General features: G+C 44.6%; 1 protein-coding gene across 2 annotated transcripts; it reads left to right on the plus strand.

Moving 5' to 3' along the window:
- Window positions 1-3,061: 3,061 nt before the first annotated feature.
- COX6C (cytochrome c oxidase subunit 6C) lies at window positions 3,062-12,706 on the plus strand. Of its 2 annotated transcripts, none has more exons than XM_048841374.1 (4): window positions 3,062-3,208; window positions 4,443-4,570; window positions 8,374-8,512; window positions 12,583-12,706. In XM_048841374.1, exons 2-3 carry the CDS (start codon window positions 4,457-4,459, stop codon window positions 8,497-8,499), a joined length of 240 nt encoding a protein of 79 aa, XP_048697331.1. In that variant the 5' UTR covers window positions 3,062-3,208; window positions 4,443-4,456; the 3' UTR covers window positions 8,500-8,512; window positions 12,583-12,706. The 2 variants fall into 2 exon arrangements, with proteins under 2 accessions (XP_048697331.1, XP_048697332.1); XM_048841375.1 differs by having other exon boundaries at window positions 8,374-8,508.
- The last annotated feature ends 243 nt before the right edge of the window (window positions 12,707-12,949 follow it).

Genomic DNA, 12,949 nt, shown 5'->3' on the forward strand with positions numbered 1-12,949 from the left:
ATTTTTAAACTAAGTAGGGGAACAAATATCTTGCCAGAGCGTCCCAGTCCTCATGCATGATCTGAGTACGCCTAACACCTGATACGTTAGACTGCAGCAGCAGCTGCCACCAACGCTAGGTGAAGGGGCAGCGCAAACAATTATTAAGGCCCTAAAATATAGGCTCCCCTCAAAATGCAACACAGGGAAAATTACTAGCGAAGCTTTTTGTAATGATTTGCAACCATAAGGCTGGACTTCGTGTGAAAAAGAGCTCCTGAACACCCATACTAAAGGAAGATAAAGAAACTATTGACAATATTTTGGAGTCAAAGTGCTCTTTAATCTTCTGCCCCCAAATGGATTAAGGGGGTATGGTAATACACACAAACTGAATTGTGATATTGAAATATAAAAAATTGCTAAATGGTTAAGATTAAGAGCTTTGTTAGTTACACTTTAATTTACAATTATGGATAGTGCATGAATTTAGATGAGGTAACATTTAGGCCAACATGAGTGTCATTTAACTAATTCTCCTTTTAAATAGAATTGCTGATTTGCTTAAAAGTGATGTTATTGCTGACAGGACCAAGGTAACATGTTGTGTTGGAAGATTTTAGGTAAAAAATACACAAACCTGTAATGACAAGAAATCCCCTTTACTTAGGGTGACCATAAAAGAAGACTAAGGTAGTAGTTAGAAGGGAAACATGGGCAAATCATCACTTTATTTTAAAAATCTTCCTATTAGTTGCTAACCGTCAACAAAGTGCTTGTTTTATTTACAGACTGCACCAATCATGCTTATCAGTGAACTAAATCATCTCATTTTATCTACCATCTGCTCTTGCACCAATTCTGGAGATGTGTGAGAATCACCATTTGGTGTAGGATAGGAAGTGGAGCAGGGGGCATTAGTTTGTTGGCTAAACAGCGAGGAAAGTATTTATTTCTGACAAGGATGACTAAATGGAAGGGGCCCTGTGCAACTGCATATGTACACAGGCCTACTAAGATCACTGCTCAAAGTGAAAGAAAAATGCCAGCAATCCTGAAGTGCAGGCCTCAACCAGGTGGCACAGGGGTCTAATTTGGACTTTGTTGCAGTGTCACAACAATGTTGCTTGCCTCCTAGGTGTGATTCTATGCCTTTTTTGGGTTGGACATGATGGCCTTTTACTTATGAAGGGGGCTGTTGTTGGTCTGGAGGTCGGGATGGATCTGTCAGTCATGCGGGGTGGGGCGGGCTGTCGTCAGTTGGGAAGGGTGGTATGGGTCTGTGGTCAGTCAGACAAGCAGGGGCTGTTGTTGGTCAGTCAAGATGGGGCTGTTGTAAGTTGGATAGGCGGGGACTGTTGTCGGTCAGTTGAGGTGGGACGGTGCTATTGTCGGGTGTGGGGGGGCTGTCGTCAATTGGGGCAAGATGGGGCTTCCGTTGTTTGGGGCAGGGCTGGGCTGTCATTGGTTGGTTGGGGTGGAATGGGGCTGTTGTTGGTCGGGGCTGTCATTGAATGTAGTGGGGATATCATTGGTTGGGGCAGGGTGGGGCCACTGTTATTCAGGGCAGGACAGGGCTGTTGTTGGTTGGTTGGGGTGGGATGGAGCTGTCATAGGCTGGGGCAGGGCTGTAATCAGTTGGTCTCAACGGGGTTGTCATCAATTGAGGTGAGGCAGAGCTATTGTTGGTTGGGGCAGGCTAGCTGTCATCAGTTCATTGTGATGGGGCTGTCATTGGTCAGGATGAAGTTGTCATTGGTTAGTCGGAGCAGGCAGAGATGGGGCTGTCGTTGGTCGGTTGGGGAGATTGTTGATCAGTTCGGGCATGGCGGGGCTGTCATCGGCCAAGGCGGGATGGGGCTGTTGTCAGCTGGGGTGGGGCAGAGCTATCATCAGTTGGGGCAAGCTGGGGCTGTCATAGGTTGCAGCAGGTCTGTCATTGGTCAGGGCAGTCAGGGTGGGGCTGTCATCGGTTAAGGCAGGATAGGGAGGTCGTCAATTGGAGCAGGGCTGTCACTGGTCAGGGAGGGGCTGTTGTCGGATAGTCAAGGCAGGGCTGCTGTCTGTTGGGGTGGAGTAGGGTGGGGCTATCGATGGTGAGGGCATCTATCGAAGTCCGGGAGGTGGATAGGTCCAAGCTCACCCACATCTGAAGGCCCCTCTCTCAGTCTAAGTGGGGAGGCCAGGGCTGTTGTCAGTCAGATGGGACAAGGCTGTCACTGGTCGGGACAGGGCAGGGCCATCATCGGTTGGTAGCAACATAGGCTGTCATCAGTCAGTTGGGACAGGGCTGTCATCGATTGGGATGGGCCTGTCATCGGTCATGATGGGGCTGTGGTCGGTCGGTCAGGGTGGGGCTGTTGTTGGTTTGGGTAGGGTAGGGCTGTCGTTGGTTGGAGTGAGGTGTCATCGGTCAGTCGGGGCAGGGCTGTCATCAGTCACTCGGGGTGGGGCTGTCAGTCAGTTGGGATGGGGTGTCATGGGTCGGAGAGGGGCTACTGTTGGTCAGGGTGGGGTGAGGCTGTCATGGACCAGCTGGGATGAGACTGTTGTTGGTCTGAAAGGGGCTGTCATCAGTCAGGGTGGGGCTGTCATCAGTCGGAAGGGGCGGGGCTGTCGTCTTTCAGTTGGAGCGGGCCGGGGAAGGGCTGGCCTTGGTTGGTCATGGCAGGGCTGCTGTCAGTTGATTGGAGCAAGCTGGGGCAGGGCTGTTGTCGGTTGGTTGGAGTAGGGCGGCCAGTCGGAGCTGGTCAGGGTGACGCCACTGTTGGTGGGTCTGAGCAGGTTGGGGGGGTGCCTTGGTCAGTCGGGGCGGGGCTATCGTTGGTCAGAGTGGGACAGGACACTGTTGCGCACTGCAATGTGCATGCAAGGATGATGCTGTCACACTGAAGGCTCCTGCAGAAGGAGCAGTACGGGGTGGGGGTGGGGCTCCTGTCATGCCCTTGCCTAGCGAGATGGTGGGGTAGCCAGAGCCACAGCAGGGGAGCTTGTCCTCTCCCTCCCCACAGCTTTTCCTTTGCCCTCCCTCACTCCCTCCTTCCTCCCCCTCCATGGTGGTCCCCTGCTGTGTTGCTTAGCCCCACCCCCATACGAATCTGAGTTTAGTGGCTCGCGGTTTGAGCCGGGCGGCTTGCCGTAGCCTAGTCAGTGTGTTGCGCATGCGCGGCTGTAGTTCCGTAGTCGGTGTCCGGCTCTCGGTGCGGAAGGACCTTGGTACTTTGCTGAAGTGAGTGGCGTCTCCCCGCGCCCCGCTCTCCCGGAGCTGGTCCGCTAGCCAGGCGCCCCCGCCTTTCTCTTCCCCCTCCCCCCTCCCTTTCCCCGCCCCGCCCCGGCGCTCCGGGAGCCCCCGCGGCCGCCTCTGACCTCCGTGTCCCTGAGGCCTGCGGCACCGCGCGGCCGTTACCAGCTTCCGCGCATCGTGCGAGTGAGGGGCCGAGCGAAGGACCGGGGAAGCAGGACGAGGCTGCGAGGGGGGCGCGTGCGAAAGAGTTGCCCGGAGGCTCGGTCGCTTCTGGGTCTGGTACTGACCCGGGCGTGCCTGGGCCGTGTGAATCTTGTCCCCATTTTGTCACTCGGTTGGTGTTTGTGGCCTAGGCACCTGCCGCAGGCCAGGGGCGGGCCCTGGCCTAGTTCTCTGCGTATGATCCCCGGGGATGTGTATAAAGTTGGACAGTGGAGTAGGGTCTCTGTTACCATAGGGGTCTGACCTACAGACCACAGACTACCACTGCCTTGCGTTCCCTGCCAGGAGATGGCAGACCGCGAGGTGCAAACGGAGTTTTTTCAGCAACAGCACTTTTATCTGAGCATGACTGCATCTGCATTTGGAGGGCTTTGCTGGCATAGCTGAACTGGCAAAACTCTTGTATAGACAATTCCTTACATTCAGTTCTATGTCTCATACGACTGTGTGCACAGTCTGTTGCACTACTGTGTACATGGCACAATAAACCCCTGTTGAAGAGATGTATTACTTTACAGTAGGGTTGTCTCTCACCTTTATTTTTTTAATCTAGTGCATTAGTCATACATGATGCTATCTAGCTTAATAAAATACGGTTCCTGGCCTAAAAAAATCTGAGTATGACTTGTCTCAGGAATATAAAATGACAGTAGACTTCATAGGAGACGGAAGGGTATTGTGTGGATAAGACACAATAAACAGTAGAAAGAAAAACTCTTATCAACTAGTCTATTATATGTAAAGTATTTAAGGTCTGTTGTGTTTTGATAGTTTCCTCTTACAAATAGATTGTCCTCAAAAAGCATCTCAGATGTTGTAAAGAGGTATTTTAATGGAGGGGATGATTTTGCATATGTTGTGAAGCTACTCTAGTATCCTCTTGTGAAATATTTAGTCTAACAAGTCTGTTATATACATAGAAAACAAAATGCATCAATTAGGACAGGAACTTCCTGTGTACATCTCTTAATAAATTTCCACTGTATTACTTTCCTAGGAGAAATCATCACCATGTCATCTACTCTGTTGCCCAAACCACAGATGAGAGGCCTCCTGGCCAAACGGCTGAGATTCCATATTGTAGGGGCAATGATTATATCCCTGGGAAGTGCAGTTTTGTACAAGGTGAGGTCTGATAACATCTGTGAACCCAGTTCATCTTGACCAATCTATATAGCCTTCTGGTTCAGGACTTTGACTTGATTTATCTGTTTATGAGAAAACTGCTGTGGTGGATTTCTCATGAGCATGTCTCCAGAGTGCTATGTAAAACCTTTTTGGTGCTTCTTTGAGAGGAGTTGTTCCTATTTTACAGATAACCTTTGATAGTTTGAGTGACTTGACCGAGGCCACGCAGTTGTTGGCAAACCTTGGACTAATCCTAGGAGCCAAGCATTGCACAATTCATGTCTACACTGCCCAGTTAACATGAACTCTTACCTGGCTTTTAGCCCACATGGTTCATACAAGAAAAAAAAAATCTGACCCAGATTTGGAAGTGCTTTAAGCCTGGGTTATTTTATCTGGTGGAGGTGGGGTAGAATACAGGCTCCACTTTAATCCAGACTGCTTTTAAGTGAGGAGATAGTCCTCCAATGCCTTCCCACAATTTTTCCTGAAGGACAGTCAAGTTTTCCTGCAGTTGAGTGGGAAAGAATCCTAGGGCATCTCACAACTAAGAACAATGAGATATGTCTGCATACACACATGGGTGAATGAGGACACAAATACTGGTAGGGGTTTGCTGTTGGGATGCCCACACCCAGGGTAGGTTAACATGGATGCAATCACCCAGGTTACTTGTGCCGTTCAGACATAGCCCTAGTGCTGTGTGCAGCTCATGCTGGTTTGACCTAAAAAATTTAAAATTAGTGGTGCTCAAACTGGTTCATGGACTGGCCTATGTTTAATGTAGGATATTTATTGAGGGGGAAGAGGGGAGAGAGAGATGCTCCCTGAGGAGGGTCCCACTTATGAAGTTATCCACAGAGTGGTGGTCTTTGAAACTCTTAGCTAAGCAAGATGGGCAAACTCTCTGCCTTGTAAAAAGAAAAGGGAGTACTTGTGGCACCTTAGAGACTAACCAATTTATTTGAGCATAAGCTTTCGTGAGCTACAGCTCACTTCATCGGTGAGCTGTAGCTCACGAAAGCTTATGCTCAAATAAATTGGTTAGTCTCTAAGGTGCCACAAGTACTCCCTTTTCTTTTTGCGAATACAGACTAACACGGCTGTTACTCTGAAACCTGTCATCTCTGCCTTGTGTAACTTAATTTGATTTCATAGAATATCAGAGTTGGAAGGGACCTCAGGAGGTCATCTAGTCCAACCCCTTGCTCAAAGCAGGACCAATCCCCAGTTTTTGCCTCAGTTCCCTAAATGGCCCCTCAAGGATTGAACTCACAACCCTGGGTTTAGCAGGCCAATGCTCAAACCGCTGAGCTATCCCTCATCCCCCTCATTTAGGAGAGTCAAACATCTCTCAGCCGTTTCTGCTTTCTTAGAGTGGGTTAACCCTTCTTGGCATATGCATTGGCATCTGAGTATTTTGTAAAGTTGTTGTAGAGTGTAAAATAAACATCTAGACTGATTTCTTGTAAGATGAGGTCTTCCTCTGTGTTTGCAAAGTGCTTAAGGGACTTCAGATGCCGCTGCAATAGAAGTAGTATTTTTATTGTATTAATTATTATCTGCTGGATGCTCATAAAGGTTGAGAGCCACCTTTTTCAACTATCTTTAGCCACCATTGAAAGCCAGAGAATTGTTAATAGCCTTGATATCATGCTTTGGTCAGAAGACTACCTATGTGCTCAGTGGAGCGTCTATCATTATTGTTGACAATCTGTCTGATAAGGTACAGTGGGCAAGGTGGATACAGGATATCTCTGGAGGGATAAGGACAACATGGTGAAAAAATAGAACTCTGGCTTAAGTGTGAGGTTGAAGACCTTTTTCTTTAAGGATTAGGGGCAATGCCACATGAGTGAAGCGTTGCTTTCTGGGACCCTAAAGAGTCGTGCAGACAGAATAGCGGTAGTTAAACACTTTAAATACCTTTAATACACTGAATGCACAACTATCACTTTTTATGTCTTAGGATGGCTTGATTGCCTTTATTACTAAATGTTTGCTAGATTTGAGGTGTGATATCTTGCAAAAAAAGTTTCACTCAAAATTAATTACCTAGGCAGTCTAAACACACGCATTCAGCAGCTCATTTCTAAGTTATAGAATAACTGACCCTCCAGTCCCTTACTAAACTTCATTCTTGTCACTTGCAACATTTAAATTTTCAGAAAGCCCTAGCTGAAGATAGCTGTAAATATTAAGGTTTAATTACTATTATTCATCAGTAAAGCCTAGCTCTGTTACCAGCACAGTCAAAGGCTTCAGCTCCCCTTGGAGAGTTGAAAAACAGTCCATTAAAGTAAAGTAGCAACTTACCAGGACATAATTAAACTGACACTTGATGTATCATTAATCACTGCAGTGCTTCTCTTTTTTTTAAACAAACCTGGAGCATATGTGGTGGGGCAACTCTTTAAAAAAAATATATAGGGTCAGATTTTTGGGTATGTACAAAGAGCACACTGCAAAAACTGGGAATGCAGATAGGGTATAAATCTCAGTTTTGTGCTTTTTCCACCTGGGGCTTCTGTGTGAAGAGCCAAGCTCCTCATGTAAGAGCAGTTAAGTTTCCTACACTCTTGTTCCTTGCTTTGGCACACTTTGTTGAACTGAAGGGGTATGTGTGGGAGGACTAGTCTTCATCCACTGGTCCCTTAATTATGTGCACACATGGCCAAATCCTGCAAATGTACAGGTGTATAACTCCACTGACCTCTGGCATTCGTCTAGATTTACATCAGTTTAAAATACGTGCAGAATATGCCCCTGGTCTGTGAATATTGTCAATTGTCTTCTCTTCTTTCCTAGCCAGCTATGCTCACAGCTGGTATAGAATTTGAGGAAGGTGGGGATGGGTGAAGAAATTCATGCATGGTATCTTGCCCTTTGCCACTGCTGTGCCCAATCAGATGATTCCTCAAGGAGCTCCCAGATTTATATGGCCATTCAGTTGACTAAAAGATTCTATCAAAACAAATGAACCACAGCATGGAGCACAAGGGTGTGTTCATACTAGGAAAAAGGTGGCGGATGTTCTTACCTTATATGTGAACACATGGTAATTAGCACAAGGTAAAATCTTAGTGAAGACAAAGCAATTTGTAGTGTTCACATGTGTGAAGTTAAGTACCATGTTAATATTAAACTGCCTTGTCTTCCCTAGGATTTAATCGTGTGTTAATTAATGAGTGTGAACCCACCTTTTTCTTAGTGTAGATGTGGCCAAAGTGGGTGCATCACTTTGGCTATTTGCTTTGGCAGCCCCCTTTCCGCCTTTTATAAGCTTACAGAATTGTTCTAACTGTAACTCAGTTTTAGTAGGAACGATAGATAAAAGGGCATCCCTAATTCACTTAACTGTGTGATTGTCCATGGGCATATTAAAAGTTTATTTCTAAATCCTTTAAGAATAGAACCATGACCAGTTGGTGACAATTTTTTGAGAGAAGATGATCACTTGGACTTCTGCACGTTATCTGACAAGGAAGAATAAATTTACTGGTGTCCTGAAAATTTAGTAATGCTGTTTGTAAATCTGGTTCCAATTTTTAGATGAAACAACACTAAACATTTGTTTTCCCATCCGTTAAATAGTTCAGGATCTAAATCTGAGAAAAAGTATTGCTGTAACCTGCTAATATCTAACTGTTCTGTGTTGAACTAAAGACAGCTTTTTTGAGATTGCAGTAGTCTTGTATCAGGTGATACGGCACCACCAAGTGAATTACAAGCTTTCTGCATCTGTTACACAAATTTTTCTACTCCTTAAAACTTAATTCTTCTACCTTTTTGCATTTCAGTACGGCGTGTCTGAACCCAGAAAACAAGCATATGCAGACTTCTATAAAAACTATGATTCCATGAAGGACTTTGAGGCCATGAGGGAAGCTGGTGTGTTTGAAAGTGTACAACCCAAAAACTCATAAGCAGCATATGTAGGTAATAGCAAAATGCCTTACATCAAACTGATCTCACTAACTTCTGTTTACATTGATACACTGGAAACTTCCCATTTTGATGTTGTTGATCAAGTTCTACCCTTAAATGGGCTTCCAGTTAAATGGAGGTGAGAGTTCCTGAAGTTTAGAAAGGGAAAAAGGGTCTCAGTGGGAACTACAGATAACGTTTCTTTTGTTACTATATCATTAGGGCCAGTGATGATAAATGCAAAGTATTGCATATTGAGGGGAAAAATTGAACTACTTATACACCCTTTGGGGGTAATAAATTAACAGTATTAACTTAAGGAACGGACTTGGCATCATCCTCATCTCTGCGTGATGTGCAGTTGTCAAAAAAGCAAAGTGTTAAGATGCATAGGGAGTAGAAAATATTATATAAATCAGTGGTTCACCCTAACTTGCAATAGTGTGCAGTTATGGTAACCCTATCTCAAAAAGGAAGACACTCGTATGAAGAATTGGGATATGGGATATGAAACTGAGATTGATTTCTTCATTGACAACTTTCTTCCATTTCTCTTAAAACTACTTCTTCAAAGACTGACCAAGGGCAATGGCTTCTCCATTCTTCCGGTGCTCAGGAATGTTCACTGTGATCATCACATGATGATTTGTCTTTCTAAATTATCCTGGCCAACTAGGGTTTGACTTTTAGTTTGTTCATTCAGTTTGTTACTTGTTAAATGAACAGGTCAAGTACTGGACTTAATGGTGTTAATGTTTGTCTTGCTTCCACACACACACATAACATCAGATAGCAGCTGGTTCTGGTATAACAAACTAAGGATGATGGATGCTTCTCATATAGTTGTAAAGTAAAAATGCAAAACAGAGTAGTGTAAACTAATAATGGGATTATTGACCATCCTTTTATTCTTCCTCCCAATGGAAATTCTACATGTTTTTAGGAACATGTAAGAGTGTGGTAAATAACATAGGGATCACTTTACCTTTGTACTCCTACCTTCAGTTTAAGATCATAATAAAGAATACTGCTAATGTATGTTTATGTAAACTAACTTTTTCAGGCACTTACATCACCAATGCTTTGGTCAGGTGGCCTTCTTCAGGGTGTTTTGAAAGGCTATCTGGCAAGAATGTCAGATCTAAGTATGGGAGGAAAATCAACTGAAACACTACTGCCAACAAACTTACAAGTTTAAAACTCTTTAATTGAAACTAAGAACAGAGCTTTGCTGTGCAAACAGAGTTAAAAGAAACTCTTGATTACACCAAGACACTGTACGCATTCCAGTTTGCAACCAATGTACAAAAGTCTTTCTCTGACCAGGTTGAGTGCACCTGTTTGTTAGAACTGTGAAACATTAACTACCTCAAGGCTTTAAAGGGATTTTGGGATTATCCTTTCCTCATCATTTACCCAGTGGCATTAGTTGAGAGAAAGTGGCACTAGTTGAGAGAAAGTGGCACAAATACTATAATCTTAATCTGTAACTCTGCTTAGGTAGAGCATTAGAAGAATTATCAACAGATGTGGAGATGTAATGCAAAAATATCCTCAACTTCTGCAGTAGGAGAGAAGCTGGTTGGGACCTACAGTGATTGTAGGGTGCATATGATTGCCTAGGTCAGGGGTTCTCAAACTGGTGGTTGGGACCACTCAGGGGTCACAAGGTTATTACATGGGGGCGGGGGGAACGGTCACAAGCTGTGAGCCTCCACCACAAACCCTGCTTTGCCTCCAGCATTTATAATAGTGTTAAATTAAAAACACTTTTTTATATATTTATAAGGGGGCTCACACTCAGGCTTGCTATTTGAAAGGGGTCACTAATACAAAAGTTTGAGAACCACTGATCTAGGTAAATCAGAAGGAGGGGGAAAGAGGAGATATAATTTAACATTGCTGCTTCCGACATCTGTGGAAGATTGCACCTGCACTTTCTGCCTATATAGTGAATGGGGAGATCTCCCGGCCCCTCCAAATATATATATGAAACTGGATGACGGTTCAGTTTTGATGCTATTTTTGCTATGGACACCTGTCTTGTAGGAACTGTACTAATACCAACCTGTTGAAGGTCTGGATAAGTAAATAGAAAATTTGTCATAGGCTTTCGTGATCCACGCTGAAGATGTGTTAGACTATATCTAATACTGCAGCAAATCCAGTGGTTTGGACTGACGAACTTAAAAATAGACTGAAAATCCTCTTATTTTCCCACATCCCTTCTCCCCAATTTTAGGGCTAATACTACTTCTTTTAACCTGCTGTTTTTGGAATGTTTCTTGCAGTTACCGAAGAGGAAGTAGATCAGTGATTAGCATATTAGCATGGGACTTGAGAGACTGAGGTTCAAATCCCTGCTCCGCTATAAACTTATGCATGACATAGGGCAAAGAGGTAGGACTAGCACTTCAAAGAGCTTTCAGCACTGCAGTGCTGAGTCTTGCAATGCTTGACTTTTGGGTGTGTTGCTACCGGGTGGAATCCACAGCCCCAAGGTAGGCACCTAGGATGTTTTATAATGCATGAAAAGAGTTAGATGCCTAAGAATGAGACCTAGAAAAACCAGCATGCTGTGTGGGGAGCTGCTGAAGGTACCCAAAAGAAAATGCTGAGGAGACCTAAACCCCATTCCTCAAAGACAGGTGACTAGGTCTGGTTTGGAGAGAGGCTCTTCTCTCCATTTGCATTCACAGCCATGAATGAACCCTCCCTGGAAGTTAGGTGTGTAATCTCTTTCTTGCCTCCTCCTGTGTGTCCTCCTTTCCCCCCATGCCCCCTCCTCCCCCCAAAAATAGTGTCAGCAGTGGAGCCACTCTTACCCAGGCTGTTGCAGATCTGGGATCAATTCCCCTGTCTGCCTGATTTGGAGAAGGGAGGTTTGAATTCTGGTCTTTGTCATCTCTGGAGAGTGCCCTAACCACCGTGCCGTGGGGTATTCTGGGGCAGGTCTCTGAATCTCTGCCTTTGCTCAGCTCATATTTAAGTATTTATACACAGTGGAACAGCTTCTACAAGAGAGATTGAGACCTGCTGCCGAATACCCCAACCCAGTGGTTAGGGCACTCTCCTGGGGATACCAGAGTTCAAATCCCTTTCCCCCCTGGGGCTAGGGTGGCAAATGAGCCTGGGTGTCCTACAGCTTGTGTGAGTGCCCTAATCGAAAGACTAAAAGTTATAAGGGGGAACGGTGGCTCCTCCAGCTATTTTGGGTGGGTTTAGTCTGAGTGCCTATTGGATAGGGCCCTGCATGTAAGAGAGCTAGTTTGAGGATTCTGCTGGGGTTTAGGCATATGCTAGGCATCTAGACCTAGGCAGCTGTGTGAATGCTCACTGGCAGATTTTTAGGTACCTAGGGGACCTACAGAGTTAGGTGGTAACTGAGTGGGGATATTGAGGAATTTAAATGCCTCAGTCCAACATTTAGGCACCACCAAGTTGTTTTGTGGATCAAGCCCTTAGTACTTCCATTCTCCATCTGTAAAATGGGGATAATAGTCCTTCCTCACAGGCATGTTAAGGATAAACACACACAGGCTGCGAGGTGCTCAGATACTGTGGTAATGGGGACATACAATATAGATGTTCTGGTGCTACGGTCTTGCATGACTCTTGTCATAGAGCGCAGCTGTGAAGGATTGAGATTGAGGGTGTTTAGTTTAATACAGAGAAGTAATTTAACAAACATGGATTTCTTCCTTTCCAGGTAATCCACCTGCATTCATTTGTTTCCTCTGTTGCATTCCTTTCTTTTTTAGGCTTCTTGCTACAGTACTTAGTAAGATGTCTTATTTTTTCCATCATACACTTGTGCATTTATCAATGCTGTGTACATAATGAATCTTGAAGGCTGTTCCAGATCTTATTTTGTAGCTCTTGATTTGTTCCATGTTTCAGTTTTATTTACCACATGCAGTGTCTTAATAAGCCATGAGGAAATCGTAGTGGGAAATTTCTCTAGACTAAACTACTGGCATAAACACTTTTCCTCTCTGTTTGAATTCATACATCCTAATGTTTTTACTTCTGAGAGCTAGGATTGTCCAAATATATTAACTCGTGTTTTTCTTATTTTGCAGATCATCTTCAAGGAGACTTGACAGCTTAAACTTGTTTCTTCAGTCAACTGTAAAATGTGTAATACACTTCAGTGGCGGGCATGCTATAGTGTAATTCAATAAACTAAATACTTAATGAAGCTTATTTATCTTAACTGTTGACCATGACTGTTTAGATGCTGAGGGAAGGGGTGGAAATTCAGGTGGTACTCTTCATATAATGCTAAAGACAAGTTGAGAGATAAAATAGAGATCCTGAACCCTTGTGGTTACTAAAACTAGTTTTTTTTCCCAAGAGTAGGAGTGTTATCTCCATTATTCTGGCCAAAATCAGCTGAGCCAACAAATTTGCAGGTAGGCAATACAGACAGCATTGTTTGCTTCCTGG

Source organism: Caretta caretta, chromosome 2, assembly GCF_965140235.1.
Source record: "Caretta caretta isolate rCarCar2 chromosome 2, rCarCar1.hap1, whole genome shotgun sequence".
Lineage (NCBI taxonomy): Eukaryota > Metazoa > Chordata > Testudines > Cheloniidae > Caretta > Caretta caretta.